At 35.2% G+C, this 18,618-nt stretch overlaps 2 protein-coding genes across 3 annotated transcripts in view; one reads left to right on the forward strand and one right to left on the reverse strand.

Moving 5' to 3' along the window:
* Positions 1-4,831, reverse strand: part of rhbdf1b (rhomboid 5 homolog 1b (Drosophila)) — a 36,518-nt gene extending 31,687 nt beyond the window's left edge. For both annotated transcript variants that reach the window (XM_056771140.1, XM_056771139.1), the window contains exon 1: positions 4,602-4,831. The gene's annotated coding sequence lies outside the window, so the exon portion shown is untranslated. The remainder of the gene's footprint in view (positions 1-4,601) is intronic.
* A 2,540-nt stretch (positions 4,832-7,371) lies between these two features.
* On the forward strand, positions 7,372-18,075 carry zgc:163057 (Hemoglobin subunit alpha-D-like). The gene is made up of 3 exons (XM_056771141.1): positions 7,372-17,035; positions 17,469-17,673; positions 17,826-18,075. Exons 1-3 carry the CDS (start codon positions 16,944-16,946, stop codon positions 17,952-17,954), a joined length of 426 nt encoding a protein of 141 aa, XP_056627119.1. The 5' UTR covers positions 7,372-16,943; the 3' UTR covers positions 17,955-18,075.
* The last annotated feature ends 543 nt before the right edge of the window (positions 18,076-18,618 follow it).

Here is an 18,618-nt window from a genome sequence, read left to right on the forward strand (position 1 = left end):
GTTATTCAAATTAGAGTCATGGAAACTGTAGAAATTCAAAAAATTCCTTCCAATCTTAACAGGAAGTCACTGTCATGTCTAATTGAAAGCAAGCCTTAAAGTCAGGTCACAGCATGCCCTCAAAACTAACATCATCCATCGACAATATAACATCAGACTATTTTCATTAGACCACAATACCACAGCATTTGTTTATATGTGAATGTGGAGTACAATAAATGAGGAGACAAGAGACGAAGATCCGTCGAGTCAGCTTAGTATCCACTTTAATATCTCTCACTCCGAACAGCGAGTGAGGTAAAAAACAACCAAGCACATCTAAACCGGAACACAACAAAACGAACTCCTCCCTCCCTTAAAGGTAAAGTATCTTGGTGAATGTCTCTTAATAAGTATAATACTTGTGGTTCCCCACTTGAGCAAGTTAAAGAGCCTGTGACTTATTAATGCAATCTTTGTGATTTACTAGTAAACTTTATATTTATATGATTTGTATATAAATGTAAGCTTTCAAGAAAGAATGCTTATTGTCTGAGGTAACACCAAAAGGATGCAAAAGGTCTTACATAAATTCCAAAACTTTTATGGAAGAAAAAAGTGTTCTAAAAATAAAAATGTCCTGTTCGGGCAATCAGGTAAAAAGTATAAGCTCATGGAAAAAGACAGAATGTCTCTTTAGGGTATATCTATCCAAGGTTTTCATTTTTGACACATCCATTCAATCAAAGGCCCCGAGGGGAGGGCCAAAAATAGACGGTGAATTTGGCTACTCTATTTAAAGGCAAAGCATCCAATTTCAAACACATACATTGAAAAGACAGTCAAAAATGTTTCATATTTTATCTGGTTGGTGAGTGACACAATTTACCTTTAGCCTCAAGAAACATCCTCATGACATTTAGTTTTCCTACACATTGAGGTCTTGAAGCCAAAGAAGTGGGTGTGAAATTTAGAAAATTCTTGTCTTTACGGCATGATATTCCGTTTTTAAAAGAAACATTTTATATGCAGTGATAAGCATTGAGTTATATCATCAGATGATATATTCAGGTCATTGTCAGGACACTAAACGCATGTGTGACATATTTGACAACACACAGATTGCCTGTGAGCAGATGAACTTGTCTTAATGCCATAAGGCCCAGACACAACCCATGTCTCTACTGTACACCGCCAGAAACACAGTGGCTATTGGAAATATGATTTTTTTTTAAAAGCCCATTGAGGATAAAATTGTAATTGTTCCTTTTAAAACAAAGTAAAATATATTGTTAGGCTAAAATAAATACGTTGATGCTCAATTACAGAAGCACATTGACTTTATCTGCTGTTCGTGGCTAATGGTCTCATAAAAGTTTTCTATGCTGAGCAAAATAGTATTCAACATAATATCTGAAGGTTGTGCTCTCATTTGCTGAATGGATTGTGCTAAATAATGCAGATTTTAATGTGTTTCCTGGGATCTGACAGCAGCACTTATTTGTACTGTATGCTAGCTGGGATAGATGTGAACCTTTGCTTTCTAAATGCTACAAAAACACTTTTTTAGGGATGCTTTTTGCAGCATGCTCAGTGCTCATTCACACCTTACACACAAAGTAGTGGTTTCCCGTTCATTTGTGAGATGTGCTGTCTAAACTAAAAACAGTTTCCACTGACAAATGTAGCAAAAAATACTTCACAAAATAGGTTTTTATTTTTACATAACACAAAAGTGCATTTTATGTGAATTTTTCTGCTTTGCTGCCATTCTATGTGAATCAATTACATTTCATGTAACTAAAGCAAATATTTATGTGTTTACTGATGACCACATTTCTTAACACGCTTGTTGGGAATTAATTTCTACCAATTCATGTAAAATATCAAGTGTGAGTAGTAGCTGACAACATGAGATGAGAGATGCATGGAGACAACGTGTGCACATGTGTGTGTGAGGGTCTACTGATACGGAACACAGCTGTAATGTCATAATGAGGGCCGGCCCATAGGCGGCCCATGGCACAGGCAGTTTTTAACACTTTTATTACAAATATTTTTTTAGTTGTTATTTATTTACTTTCTATTATGTTAAAGTCACAGTGAAATAAAAAATGACAATTCTTATTTAACTATTGCAGTGTTTATAGTAAATAGCTTATCAATGTGGGATATTTTCTTTTTAAAATTCATGTACCCTCATCATCTTCAGTTAAAATCTGAAAATGCACTTCCACCCTGAAATGACTATCCATCTCAAATGACGTAATTAGACGGTTTGGCTGCAGCATCCATTAACTCCGTTAATTAAGAATACGGATGTAAAAACGATCGCAACTTCCTGTTCACGGGGACTTTAATCGCAATGTTATGTTCAAATAAATGTGAATTTAGCTTTTTTAAATTTCATTTTTAGATATTTTTATTTCTTCATATTGTTTTGGCTAGAGCACCAACAGAGCTTGAGCCGGCCCTGATCATCATTCAAGACTTATTCCAAAAAACATCAATCACCATGTTGATCTGATTGTGGCATGCTGTTATCAAATTCAGAGACATTAGGCTCTGTTAAGTGTATGGGTCCAGCAGCTTATGATTAATCCACAGATGGAATCATGCAACTACACACACACAAAACCTCATCTCGGCTGGTTGCACACAGTAACAACCGCGGAAGCACTCAAAAATGAGAGAAAGTTCTATCAGTCCTATAGACTAACCGAATCAGACATAATAACTTTAATCCACGGCACAGCTAATTGGTTCCTTCCGTATCAGCAGCCAATGAGCTAGCAGTGCAGCGTGCTTCAGAAACCCTCCTCCTTCCCCAGCTCCACTTGTGACCAAGGTGATCATGTACGCTATACGGGGGTTATTAATTTATGTTATATATGCTGCAGCAGCATTCCTTACATGCACACAACAGCATGTTGTGGATGTATTTAGGGTTGAGAAAGAAACTGGAGATTACAATTTGAATTCCTCTTATAAATTCATGTGTGCATATTTTGCGTGATCTGCTGATATCTCAGTAAAAGCCCTTATGAAAATTAACAATATTTTACTATATTAAGCATAGTTTAACTATGGTATTTGCATTAAAAAGCATAGTAACCACAAATTAACCACAGTTTCATTATAGTTACAACAGTTTAACCATGATGTAGTTAAACTATGTTAGTACAAATGTAATAAATCAGAAAAACAAAACTGGGCTCATAAATATATACATATTGGCAGTAGTCTCTTGCTCCACCGTAGCACGCATCAGAATCAGTAGCGTAGCAGATCTATTCCGCCAAGACCAAATAAATGTATATGTCATGTAGGTACACTACCATGCTAAACCCTCCGAGAGTTGTCATGAAAGATCTGGTGATAAAATGAATATCATTTCATCAAAAATGTCTTACATATTACAATATAACAAATCTAATATTGCTAAATCTATAACAATAACCTAAAGAAATAGCTTCCAATAATTCTGCAATGGCAAGGTTTTGAATAGATGTTAATAACACATTTTATTAGACCCTCAGCATTGTTAAGTCACCAGATGGTTGCATCTTGGCCTGCGTTCTTTATTAGAATCTGAATGCCTGACATCTTGGCTGTTTAGAAAAGATAGAAAAATGTCTTTGTGTATCCATTAAACATTTTTGGGGAACACTTGGGTACTGGAATGAGTCTTTCTTACATACACTTGATTGGTCGGATATAGATTTTCACATCCCTGAACTCTACAGAAAGAGACATTCTACCTGTTCCTTTGCTACAAAACGAAACTCTTGTGTCACCACAAATGTTTTTCAGCAGTACAAAGAGAAATGCTCCTGTATTCGCTGACAATAATGTTCTCTTTTGCTTCATATTTAGGTAATCTGTGCTTCCAGTATAATTATAAGGGGAGCAAATGAACTAATTCATGTGGAAAACGTTTTCTCCACAAAGTAATGAAGAAATCAGTCCCAATGTAATTTCAAGAATCCCTTATAGTTGCAGCCATGATAAACTGCATCTTGAGCAATCCTGCTGCTGTAACCACTAAAATGTGATACACAGGTTTCATAAACAACATGAAGCTTCCGTTTTACTGTGAGATAATTGAGTTTAAACAGAACACATATACGGTGCATAATTAAAATAAATTCTGTAGGTCTGTTACATGAACAAATATCAAAACATGAACAACATAAAATGAGTATTTTTATTGCAGTCTTGTTACTCTTTAGAGTGTTAGAGCATCGAGAAAAGCCCATGTCAGGGGAATCCGCGACCATTAAAATAACTAAAGCAGTGACGCGCGTTGCACTTAATCCACGCATCTGCAGATTAACATGCAGCCACAGATGCATGCAAAAACATCTCATAGAAACAACACAAAGATTGCACACATATGATGCGCAAACATGCGCTGTAAGTGAGACGCTCAGCAGGTTTTTATTTTAACAAATGAATGCTACTGTACACCACATATCACACTGTATGAGAAAATCACTTTCAGTTGCACTTAAATGCACGATAAACATTATATATATTCTACCCCACCAAACTGATGATGTATCCGTCGCCATGAGTGCAACTTTGAAACTCCTAATATAACGAGTCCCGTATGGCCATACCTTCTGATGGACCTTCAGGTCTCAACGACTGTATTTCTTCATCAACCGGCGTTTAGGTATGATGCGCCTTCTTCTCAGAGCATATACATTGTCATATCTTACCTAAATAATACAGGATGTGATCTACAACCTTACCAAAATCAAAGTATGGTCGAAATAGTATTAAACGGACTGTTACAAAGATATAAACATGCTCGCCCTGTATATACAGTATTCCGTGATGTCCGGGCGGCAAGTTTCAGTCTAATAGTTCAGTTTCACGCTGTATACACCCACACTCAGAGAACGAAGCTGAGTAGGCGGAGCCTGTCGAGATGTGAACGCGAGTTAGCCAATCAGCTGCGCTCATGGGCGTAAACAAACGGCCTATGATGACTTTCTTTATTCTCTTAACCACAAAGGATGCCGAAACCAGAGTGTGAGTCATTTATGGCAAAGAAAACATTAGGTGCATAAAACGGGCATGCATTGCCTTGAGGCATGATTGACGTTTGTGCGCTGTCTTTTGACAATAGGACATTTTCTCTTTTGATCTTGATTGTATTTTAATTCAAATGTTAACATCCAATATCATTTATTCGTTATATACTCTTGTGCGTGACAAAGTAGGTTTATAGCAGTGAAATATTTGTTTTAGATAAAGTGAAAGTTTCAAATGGTGCATGTCCTTAAAGCTGAAAGTGTGTTGTGCTGTGGCTACTGTAGGTAGAGCTGTAAGGTCACATACTGTCTGTGGTTATTTTCAGTTCCCATTGACTCAATCTTTCCCTGAAATCAAAATGAAAGTGTAACAAAGCCATTATAAAATGGGTGAAATATCTCACCTCAGAACTTCTTGAGTTCTTGTAATGTGTGACTTATTGACGAATCCCCCCACAACTGATCAAATTATTTGCTACCCCATCAGATTTACAAATCAAATATTTATAATAATAACACATATGTATATATTTGTATATTTGCAAACAATTGCAACTGTACAACTGTATGTTATGTTCTATAAATTGCAGAGCTTTGAAATGAGGGTAACGTGGTGGACAGGGAGTAAAATTTAAGGGGGACGGAATTCCACCTCAGAATCCTTTTAATCCTAAATAAATAAAATGACATTTTCTGCATCTATGGTTTAAAAATATAAAATACAAGACTCTCACCAATGATTCTCTGCCATTTCCAAGGCTCATAATAGGCAAATTGTTCCATTCACTTAATGTTTATATCGATTAGATATATAACAGCACGATGTGGTGGAATGAGGACATTTAAATGCAACTCAATCTAGTATGTCCTGGTGCCAGAATACTTTTTGTGGCCGTGGACTAAACTTCACTTTAATGAGATATTAAATCTGAATCCCTCATCTGTGGATCCAGTTTGCATAATTCACAGTTATATTAAAGGCTTCCCTGAAAAGTGACTCAGCTCTGGGGGGCACGGTGGCTTAGTGGTTAGCACGTTCGCCTCACACCTCCAGAGTTGGGGTTCGATTCCCGCCTCCAACTTGTGTGTGTGGAGTTTGCATGTTCTCCCCGTGCCTCGGGGGTTTCCTCCGGGTACTCCGGTTTCCTCCCCTGGTCCAAAGACATGCATGGTAGGTTGATTGGCATCTCTGGAAAAATTGTCCGTAGGGTGTGAGTGCGTGAATGAATGAATGAGTGAGTGTGTGTGCCCTGCGATGGGTTGGCACTCCATCCAGGGTGTATCCTGCCTTAATGCCCGATGACTCCTGAGATAGGCGCAGGCTCCCCGTGACCCGAGGTAGTTCGGATAAAGCGGTAGAAAATGGATGGATGGATGGACTCAGCTCTGTTTATTCACTTTTGAATTTGGATACATTACCTGTGTAACCAAAATGGGATTTGTGCCATCTAAAATTATCTGAATTGGAGGATAATAGAGCTTGTGTAGAGTTATAGGAAAAAAAAGAGCAATTGTCCAATCACAATGATTTAGACCAGGGGTTTTCAAACTGGGGTCTGGGGACTCCCAGGGGGCCTCCAAAAGCTTATTGGGGTTCCCTAGAAAATGTTCCAAAAAAAGCGATACTTAAACGTCTACTAAATAGCTTTAATTTTTCCTTTCCTCATATCGAATTTTTCCTCGCTTGCAATTTTTTATGTGCTTTTTTGCTTCATGCAAAGTTAGCAGAATTGTTTTGATTTGTACTGTGTATTTCTAGTTATCCTCACCATAGTTCCTTTTTTCGAACTCAAGTTGCTACAGTAAAAATGCATTTGAATTGAAAATGTCTCTGTAGCAAACTATTGAAGTGTGGAAGCAATATGTTTTCTTTATATTCCCAAGTTTACTCTTTATCTAACAACGTTGAAATATATTTTTACACATATAAAATATAGATGATGTGTATTTTAGAAAGGTGGTCCCTCACCAAAGTTTCAACTTATTTCGGCGTCCCTGGCACAATTAAGTTTGAAAACCTCTGATTTAACCCCTGTTAGGAGTAACTAGTAATCAGTTATTCACTTGAAATAGTAAAGTAAGGCATTACTTTTATTTTTTCTGTAATTTACTTCTGATGTAAATAAACTTAATACTTTGTGTAATAAGTGTGCTATTGTGGAATTGACGTCTAACTTTAAAATCCTTGCTTATATGTATAATTCTCACATTTGTTATACTTTGGTTTGGGCATTTAATAATACTACTGTAACACAGTTTAAAGTAGGGAAGGAAGGAGGCAGGAACAGGCGAACATTTAACAAACTTTAATCAAAAATAAACAGACAGTAACACGGAAGTAAAAGGCCACCTCACGGTCGACTGCTGTCCACAAGAACATAAATACAAACTTAACATATGTCTGGGCCCGACCCCTCTCTTGTCGTACACACTGCCACTTGTCCTTTTATGTTTCCGATCTCCATCGTGAGAGATAGCTGCTGCAACGGGCAGCGGACACTCATTATCACTCGCGTCATCGGCCCTGCGTCATTCCCTCACGGCTCTCGTCCCGCCTTGCTCATCACAACTACTTTATGTAGTTTTCTATTATTTCCTTGAATGAATTAAAAGAGCTGTTTCATGTCTATCCTTGAATCACTTAACTGATCAAGATTGATTTAGGATACAGAAAGTTATTAATAGTAATAAGTGATTAAAGACTTTTTCAAAGTAATTTGCCCAACAATGCATACAAGGGACAGAAAGTAAGTAATCAAGTAATGTTGTTCCTGAGCATCTCTGGTTGTCACCATGTTGACTGGATCTGCATGAGGATGCATCCTTTTCCTCTTCCTGAAAACTAACAGCATTTCTCCTGCAGGATGGACAAACTAGGATTTGCCTATACATAGCTCAGGCCAAAATTTAAGGCTTGAGTTTTCATTGATATATTTACCAGATTACTTTATTTATAGTCGTAGTTTTACCGTAATTCTCAAAATCACCGATTATTTTCAATGGCCAGGCATAGGAATGGAAAATGCTGAATAAAATCTATATATTCCATATATCATATTTATATAAATATAAAAATTTGTAAAGAAATGTATATAATATATGTTCATCGATGGATTATCAGCCACAAATATGTTTCATAAAACACTACATAACACTCTATTTATTATATAACTCTATAACACATACTATATATACTTAAATTCCTACATCACATATACAGATACAAAGACTGTTTAAAAACAACTGTTTAAAATGTGCACATATACTTTGCAATATACAGTATGTAAATAGTGGAATTTGTATTAATTTTTATATCTCAAATATACCGTATAATGTTAATATATGGCCAGTGATCATGAATTACATTTTAAACATTTTACTTCATATTTAATATTTACAATAAATTAAAGCCTTTTATTTACTTTTTTTTCAATTTGTATATGCGTTTACATGAGGTTAATGCCACATGCAACTTCAAAAGCTGAACACAGAGCTTTCGTTCTTATTTAACTACTACCATAGAATGACCACCATAGTAGGAAATTTTGTTTTGTAAATTAGTTTTTTCTGATAAAAATGTAGAAAGACTAACAGTTCTGGAGCACTTTTGTCTACCATTGCTGTTTTTCCTTCTATGGTGGTTGCCAAGAACTGATTGGTTATAAGCATTCTTCCAAATATCTTTCTCTGTGCTCATCAGAACAAACAAACTTGAGCTTAAAGCAGAAAAAATCAGATATGCACATTTTCTACACTGAGGAAAGCCTCAGAAATCTTAAAATCATCTTTTCAGTTCATTAATCCATGTTCGTGAGGGACTGTCAGTGATTTAGTGCTCTGTTTTGATGAAGAGAGCAGAGATGGCATTAGCTCCATCAGCATATGGAAGACATTACACCCTGACCTAAGTAAGAACCCTCTCTGAAGCCTATGTGCTTTTTTTGGCTTTATGGCTTATGTACTGTACTGCATGTTTATGGTTTACACACAGGCAGGGTGTAATGGGCCAAAAATATACCTGATTAAATTAGCTTTTTTAGTGGAGTTGATTTTATAGACATCATAGGCTCATTTCACATCATCTTGATTTTGTTTATATGCCACACTGGATGAACTTGAACGTGAAATTAAGACTCAAAATTATTCACAGTTTGGTGACATCAAATTATTTTTTCATCTTTAGAGACTCAAAAACTAAGAAAAGGCTCATCCACAGACATTTGCAAAGCTCGTGTTTGAATTGAATGACCAGGAACATGTGCTTTAGGTTATCCTGTGGCATTTTAAAAGGTTTACATATAGATTGTGTCTATTTCATATTGTCAGTCATCTGTCACTTTGTGTTGGGAATTTGAGGTTAAAAGTTATTCTTGCGGCTACTGTGTCTATGTCTCCGCTAACCAGGACTGGCAACTTTATTGCTTCAGCCCTTAGACTGGGGTCAGAGAAGGAAATGATCAAAAGGGTAAATGCTTCCATACTGTAGCTCCCCGCAAATGTTTATTAACAGCAGATAAAAACAGCTGGAGGCTTAAACACATTTAAACTTACAGTACCTCAGGGGAACTGGCAAATTATGTTTCATAAACCATCTCTTAATTCATTAACTTGAGACCACAAACGTAAGGATCTTTGAGAAATGAAAGACGCTGCAGAAAACTACAGGACCTAATTTTGGTCTTTTATAATCCATTTTTAATTTGTCAAAACCAGTTAAAATTGGAATTTGCATTTAGTTATTAAAAGAGGGAAAGAGTCAGAGATATGCAATAACTTGATAAAAATCAACACAAGTATGACTCACCCGGTTCCCAACACCTTCCCCCAATTTAGGTTTTGAAGTAGTGTCTGCCTCGACCAAGACGTCCCACTGGTAGCATTTAGAGAGGTTGGTGTAAATTGAGTAGAGGATGTGTTTGGCAATATTTAGCGTTGGACCGTTGACCCCCTGAACCAGAATTTTAGGGTGAGATGGATCTCAGGAGTTAATCTCGCACCTGAAGACAGACTCCTTTGAAAAGTGCACATCAATAAAATACATGGACACGTTGGCCACAGCTATTACGAATCATTATTGACCATACTGTACATAACATGCCCATCGGAAAGTTATTTTTCTTTTTTAATAGAAATTACAGGGTTTACTATCATGGTTTCTTAAGGAAATTTGTATCCATTGTGCTCAAAATTAATGGAGGTGATTGAGGGGTCACTCAATTTATGTATACATTCAAAAGTTCTGTCTTTTTTCAAAAACAGTTGTCTTTAGATAAATTCAGCAAACTCATATATGTTTGACACAGATAAAGACACTTACATGTAGAATTTAAATAAATTGTAATTAAAATAGTATTAGGTGTTTTCATTGGATGAATGTTCACTGAATCACAGTAAGACAATGCAAAAAAAAGAATATATTTTGCATAAAATAATCCAACAGGCCCAGTGTAACCAAAAATGAAGGAAAACGACGGTTAATCTTCTTGATATACAAAGAAAGGTTTCAACTATCCAATGTGTTATCTGCTCCCTTTCATCTCTATCATCAGATCATTCAGGACAACACACGCCTATGGTTAAGATCCCAGCTTTTCTACTTTCCGTACACATTATACACTCGTGGTTCCATTGAAGGCATTGTGTAATCCCTAATACACCCCGTGATGGCTGACTGCAATTATCCTTGCAATGATTGCATGTTTACAAAAAGTATTATCCATGCTTAGTAAACTGCTAACACATGTGTTGGATTCATTTACAACCGTAAAGAGCTCAGATTAACTGTGAGGTGGTCTGAAATCTCATCTGGTATTTAGCTTTATTACACGGCTCGTTGGAATGCTTGATTCTGATTGGCAAGTCGCGACATTTGCAGGTTCGTTATTCCCAGATAACAACCTCTCAAAACTAATAACACACAGTAACCCGGATGCAGCAAATCATTTTCTTTAGACATTAAATATAAATATGTCTTTTAATAAGATGAAAAAAAAATGCTAACCAATGTGGAAAAATTAAATCAATGGGAAATAATAAAATCTGGCAACAAAATATCAAACTTCTCTCTCAAATACGAGGGATGATACACAAAATTGAAAAAAATAAATTAGTTTACAAGCCATAGTAGAAGCTCTTTTCTCTCTCTCCCACACACACACTGCAAGCTTCTTGTCTGCGCCGGTTGCTCACCTACACACCATGACCACTTCAAAGGCTCCTGTTCTCTTGCAGAGGCCCTGCACAGGAAGCACAGCTGGCAGCTCCTCAGAAGAAAGCAGGGGACTGAAAGTTTTCTCTCTCTCGTGTTCCCCATTGGCCTTCTAGTTTACAGGGGCCAAAAGGGAGTCCTAGTTTACAGTAGTCTTTTTCTGATGACATGCCCATGCTGCCTGGGAAAACCTGACCCTAAGACATGTTTATTGGAGCCCTGCTTATATATCTACACAACTAACCCATTAATTATTTGCAACTTTAGTAAAAGTAGCAAGATCTCTTGTAAAAGCATTATAAATGACTGACTGTTAATATAAGAACAGCGGGAAACAAGATCTTTTTCTGTTCAGCGGGAGAGAGATGCAGTCGGCTGTTGATGTTTTATCTAAACAGCAGTGCAGACAGTAAATCTGCTCCTTGTCTCTAACTATACACTGACATATAGATCAAGAGAGATGTTCAGATCTCTGGTGACTTTCAGCATTTATTAATGAAGTCATCCATCAGCATTTTAAGGCTGGACATTTGAAGAAGAACACGTGCTTGTACACAGCATACAATCTAAAGACACATGATGGATTATAAATATATATATATATATATATATATATATTGGCCTATAACTATATATATGAAGAGTTAGGTTTCAAAATGAGATAACTCAGTTCTTAAAATCATGATTTTATTGTGTTAGTTTGCTGTATTTTTTAGTTATTATGGCTTAAATCAGAACATCTTCATATATTTATATATACACACACAATATATGTATTTATGCATTTATGAATGTCTGTGTGTATGCATACTGTATATATAGTATATGTATATATGATGTATATCTACAAGAAACAACTTAAATATTGTGTTCTTAGTAAGAACATTTACTTAATGTTATTTTATCAGACTTATATTTTTATTCCTCCTAATTCGATGCTTGTCAAACCACTATTTTTAACACTTTCTTATACTAATGGTTAATGTAAAGTGTGTTCAATGAGAGAGTTCATTCATTTGAAAATCTATGTTTTGTTGCTTTCTTTCAGCCCTAATTTACCATGTTGACTCAACTACGTGCAGGAAATCCGAAGTCCCCTTCCCTTTTGTGTGGTGTGCTTACAATGCATAGCTAAAAACAAACAGGCATTCATTGAACTTTGTGAATGGAACGATAAAAAAAAGATAACTACATGGTCAGTGAATCATTCTGAATTTCAGAATTAGAGTTAATCCTGTAAATGAAAGCAGTGTTTGCCAGGATGTATAATCTATATTTTTAAGCAATAATGTTGGCGTGTTCTGTAGCTTTTTAAATGCATTTCGATGTGTGATATGTGCCTAAACATAACTTGGCATTTAAACACTAGACCTAACAATTAAAAACATTCAGTGGAGTGAAAATGTGTGTCAACTTGCCATTGATAAAATATTTAAAAACATAAGGAGTTCTTGTAATGTGCAGGTCAACTATTTTTTTATGTTTGAAATTTAAGAGTTAATGTGTGAAAAAGTCAAAACTTTGTTTTTTATTATGTAATCATGTTTTATTGCGTTTCATTGTAATTAGCTGTATTTTTAGCTGTATTTTTTAGTTTTTATTACTAAATCCAAACATTTATTTGAAAGCACAGTAAATAACATGATTTTTCTACAGAGTTATCTGTTTCAAAGGAACTCTTCAATGACAAGTTTGAGGTTCTACAACACATGCCATTGGATTGAGATGCTTAAACCACATGTTTCATTTGTCACCATGTAGAATCTCCACACATGCTTCTCATTATGAAAAACAGAGGAGGAGAATTAACTGTCAAATATTATAGATGTTTAAAGGCCCTCATGGGGGCATCCACTGGATTAGGGGACATTACATGGTCTAAAAGGTGAGCAAATAGATGGGCATGTTAAAAGATGTATACATGATTTATCGCCTCTGTTGGGCAGGATGAATGTCCAAGTTTATGGATACAATTATTTATTTGATATTTGACAGTGCTCAGTTTTTACCATCCTTGCAGTTCTCATTAGAGCTCTATGAACCCTCTAATCTAATGTGTCACAAAGCAGAATGTCCATGTCTTTGGCAAGCTGAGACTAGACAGAGTGGGTGGTGCGTGTGATCAGACAAAATGAGCTCAAACAAATAACACATTAATAGAATTGTAGCCAGGAATAATAACTGATGTATAATTGATATTTGAAATTAACACCCAATTACTGTAATTAAGATCCTATTTTGTATTTTCCTGTAAAAACTAATTCAATATGTAGCTATTGCATTTTATTAACAAGATTCAAATAAGATAAAGTATTCAAATAAGGGCAGTTTTGCTTTAGTAGCTAATAAACAGATTATCATACAAACTTTAGAAAAGCCCAAACTTACATCATATTTCTTGTTAATTTGTTTACGTGCATGATTGGAAAATATGAGCACACATATAAGGCCAATGATATGTTTATTTTTCCATGAAGTCACAGTAAGACAATTTTTTAATGCAGCAGGTGGGCAGTAGGCATTTGGTTTCTGTTGCCATCTAGTGGAGAGATGGCAACACAAACAATTGTGTTAGAATGTAATGCTACTTTAAAATCAAATTATTTCGACATGGTTAGCTATATGAAAACAGTTGTGCAACATATGATAGGAAGACTAAATAAATATATAATAAATTATACTAGATTTCATGGTAAAACTAATGGACAAACTTTTCCCAAATTCATCCTATATTTTTTATATTACTTCAAAACGTATGGGTTGATACTCTCACAAAGCATTTAACAAAAGTGTTCCTTTATAGCTCACTTAGTATCGTTGATGCATCATCTACATCATGGGACCAAATCCTAGAGAACACACATGAAGTAAACTAACTAACTTTCAACTTAGGTTTGATTTCACAAAAGGCTCCTTGAAAAGGAGTTAAAATACATTTAATAAAAGTTAATAAAAGTTACTGTAATAAGTTACAGTTATTTATATCCTTTAAAGACACCTACAGCACTTGCAAAGCTGCTACTATTCAAATATTTAGGTAAATATTTAGAAATGTGGGAATGCTTTCAAATTAAACAATGCCACAACAACTTCTAGTTAACAACTTCCATTAACTAAATCAAATATGCATCATGGGATCGAATCTTTGAAAACACATGAAGTAAAGTAGGCTTAGGGTTGAAAATTTAAATGTATAGCTTGAATGCACTGTAAGTCACATGCATCTACCAAATGCATAAAATGTCAATGTTAATTAATTTATATAACCAGTTAATCAGTTAAATACTAAACAATTATTTTAGAATAATAGTAAACTCATTAAAATTACACTGCTAAAAATAGATGGTTTAAAAGCAACAACAAATGTTACTGTGCATGCACACTTTTGTTGCCTGAACTTTACAGTCCCTGCAGATTATTTCTGATTATAAACAAAATAAATAACAAGTAATTTTCTTTAAAAGAACTGTATGTCTTGCTAGTATCATTTTGCGTTACCAGTTAAAGGACCTTTACTACGCTTAGTTTTATGACCCATTTAAAAAATTGTTTATGTAATAAAGTTAACATTCAATAAAATTCAACAAATTGTTTATTTAATACAATTATTATGCAATAAAATATTAATTTGAATTAATGGTAATATAAATAAAATAAAATATAGATATTTATATATTAGCCACTAGCCAGACCGATGAACAAACACTAACTGGAAGTTAGCTTCCTGCTATAAAACTACCTCAAAAGAGGCTACAAAAAGTTCTTCTAAAACCATTTTTGGTTCCCAAGAGAAACATACTCAAAAGTTCTTATAAGGACCACTTCTTTCTTACTGTTTGTAATCTAACATACCTTTTTTCACTACAAAAAAACATTTGTTTAACAGAAAAGTTTTTCTTCATAATAAAACCATTCAGCCAAAAATTGTTATTGTGGTTGTGTATAGGAATTATGCTGTGACTAAACTTTATAAATAAATGAAAATCTATAAATATTTGGTCCTTTGTTGGTCATCATTTTTATAATAAAAAATAACATGTTGGCATTTTTCTCTACATAATTGATTCCAAACATAGTTTGCAAAACATTTCACTCAAGTGCACTAACTTTAGAATGGATCTGTACATCAACAGATGTGTAAATAAGCCTTTAATTCACCAGTTTATATAGATGCATTTGGCAGACGGTTTATCGAAAATGACTTACAGTGCTTTCCAGCTCTGTTTTACCAGTATGTGTGCAACCAGAAAAATGTTTTTTCTTTTTTAAACATATATTGAAGAAATGGCCTTTTAAATTTAGCTGAGTCATTAGTATGTTCCTGCTCATCTTGAAACAGAGCTGTATGATATATGTCAGCAGGAGGGCGGGGCAGGAATGAGATATGTGATCATAGCGTCATTCAGCTCCCACCCATTTTAAAGCCCCAGTTTGAGGCGCTGATAGGGATGGCTATCATTATCAGACCAATGCAATGACCCCTCCCTTTCACAGACATGTCTCATACATAGCCAAAAGAAGAGTCACTGATATTTAATATAAAAAACCTTGTAGAACTTTCTTCTGTGAAAGTGTTTCACAAGATGCCATAGAAGTTCTATTTCAAAGTGCCATAAGAACCCTTTTTGTGTATAAACAACCTTCAACACACATAGAACCTTCTGTTTCACAAAAGGGTCATTGAATAGGTGCCTTAGATTATAAAAAGATAAAATATTAATGGATCTTTTAAGAACATTTACTGAATTGAATGTAAGTATTTTCCCCCCAAAATGGTTTTAAGCTGTTATTTATAGCCTTTAAAGACACATACCTGCAAAGCTGCTACTAATTAAAAATATTTAGGAAAACATTTAGATATATGGGATGTTTTCAAATTAAAACAATGCCACAAATCGAATTTGTATCAATTAACTTATTTTAACTAAATCAAATCAATATTTGGGTGTGACCCCTTATTTGCTTTTGTCACATGTAGTTTTTCAGCTTTGCCTCCAATGCTTCTTGGAGACATTGCCAAAGTTATTTTGGATTTAGTATGTCTCTTTTCTCTTTCTTTATGTAATAATAGACGGTCATGATGGTAAAACCTGATCTCAAGTTAGATTATTACAAATGATGCCAAAAGGAATGTTTGGAATCTGATATTCCCAACTGACACACTGCAGCAAAAGATAAATTAACTCTTGGGCGGGTGAAAATACTAATGTTCCTGAGACTTTTGCACAGTATATATAGTTTTATAAAAGTATTAAAACAACTTTGACACAGTGCAAAAATTTATTTCTGATTTTTACATTTTCCTGGTTCTGCAAATCTAAGCTAAAAATGAATACATGTTTTATAATCCATGTAATGTAAATCTGCTTTATATATCTTGTGTAATTAATGAAAAAATACTGTGCCATAAGTTTCCATGAATTGTTGCCAGTGGGACGTGTTTGACGCAGAATTTGTCAACTCTCACGTGATTAACTCCGGAACGCCTGTGAGTCGAAAACAGCGACCGACAGAAACTCATAGTCTAACTATTATCTTTCATTTTAGTAATTTTGTAACGAGTTGGGCTACGTATAAATTTATTTCATGTTTAATATGTGATAGAAAAACGGTCCAGGAACCGCACACGGCAATTTTAAGTTGCGTTTTGTTCAGGTAAAAAGTTTTGAAATAGTCACAGGAAACATATTGCATTTGGGTCACGACGTCTCAAAATGCTCTCAAAAACCGAAAAAGAGCTTATTGTACATATCTGGGAAAAAATGCTTCCAGTGGCGGAAGAAATTGGATCTGAAGCTCTTTTAAGGTATGATTTAATTGACTAACTCATTATAGCTCTATAGCCAAAAAAGCACCTTAATAATAATTCGAATATTTGTATTAATTTAAAGTTTCATATTGAAATGCTTTTCGTCTTAAATCTCACATTATGGTACTGAACTATTACATTGTTAAACGTCTCTAAGCTGATGCTAAAAAGTTACAATTTTGAAAAATTATCAAAGAATTTAAAGTCGGACTTACAGTAGGCTCTTTGGTGGATCCTTGATAGTTCGTCGTTTTTAATTTTCTGATAGGCTATTGTAATATCAAAGTCTTGATTGTTGGTCTTGTCATATTTTGGCAGCTGTTCATGAGTTACGCCAGCACAGCCAAAGTGGGAGGAGATTGCATAAATTCTTGAGTTCTGCATAAACCTCAACGTGTTTGTGTTTTTTCCGCTGTTCATCGGTTTACAGGATGTTCACAACGTTTCCTAAAACAAAGACATACTTCAATCATCTTGACATCGGTCCAGGTTCACAGCATTTACGTTGCCACGGGAAGAAAATCATCCAGGCTTTAGCTGAAGGTGCCAGAAATATAAGCACACTTACCACTACGCTGGCACACCTAAGCAGGTTTCACGCGTATCAATTAAGAATACATCCTACGAACTTCAAGGTGACACTTACATATCACGAGTTTACTTTATATGTAATTGATTATTAATGCTGACTGCCAGTTAAGCCAACTAATGCAGTGTCAGCGTACCCAAAACACTGTTACATTTTCATTATTTAGCCTTAGGGTTAACCTGTCACTTTTGTTTCCAGCTTTTCAATCACTGCATACTTGTGACGCTAGCTTGCAAAATGGGGGATAATTTCACTCCAGTTGCACACGCGGCCATCGACAAGTTTCTTTCGGCTTTCTCGGCTGTTTTAGCTGAGAAATTCCGATGAAGACCACAGAAGAAGATGAAATGATTCTGCGAACTTAATTTAATCGAACAGAGTGTCTTTTACTCTTTGTCTATTCTTGAATGCAATGCCATGGTAGACTATATTTAATAAAGAACATAAAGCCAATAAACCTGTATTGAAAGCCTCTCTTATTGCGCCCTCTGTTGGATGGTTGGCCAATGCACAATAAATGCAGTTCAAGAGCTACATCGTCACTGCTACGTTCCAAGAAATAAAGTTGGTGCTCAAATGCTTGTCAACTTCTTAGTGGAACCGAACTTAAACTGCGTTGAATAAACAAATGAATACAACAAGCAAGTGAGGTTTTTTGTTATCAGGGACGAGCTTAATAGAGTAAGTGTGGTGCTGTCCGTAGAGAAGTGCTGAAACCTTGTCCATCGAAATGGACGGTATACGCTCTCCATTGTGCTGAAATCATCAACGCATTATTAATTGTGCATTCAGTGAGTTCATGTGTGCATTTGTTTTATCGATGGGCCTATGTTGCAAAATATTAGAGTTACTAGTTACACTCTTGTCAGAAAAGGTAAGGAAGGGTCATATTTTATCATAGTGAAGGCCTCAAACTCACGCTGCTTCTTAATGTTAAAACCCATCATTTAACCTTCACCTTCACTTAAAGAGTATTGATTACTGGCAAATA

Source organism: Triplophysa dalaica, chromosome 17, assembly GCF_015846415.1.
Source record: "Triplophysa dalaica isolate WHDGS20190420 chromosome 17, ASM1584641v1, whole genome shotgun sequence".
In the NCBI taxonomy this organism is placed as follows: Eukaryota; Metazoa; Chordata; class Actinopteri; order Cypriniformes; family Nemacheilidae; genus Triplophysa; species Triplophysa dalaica.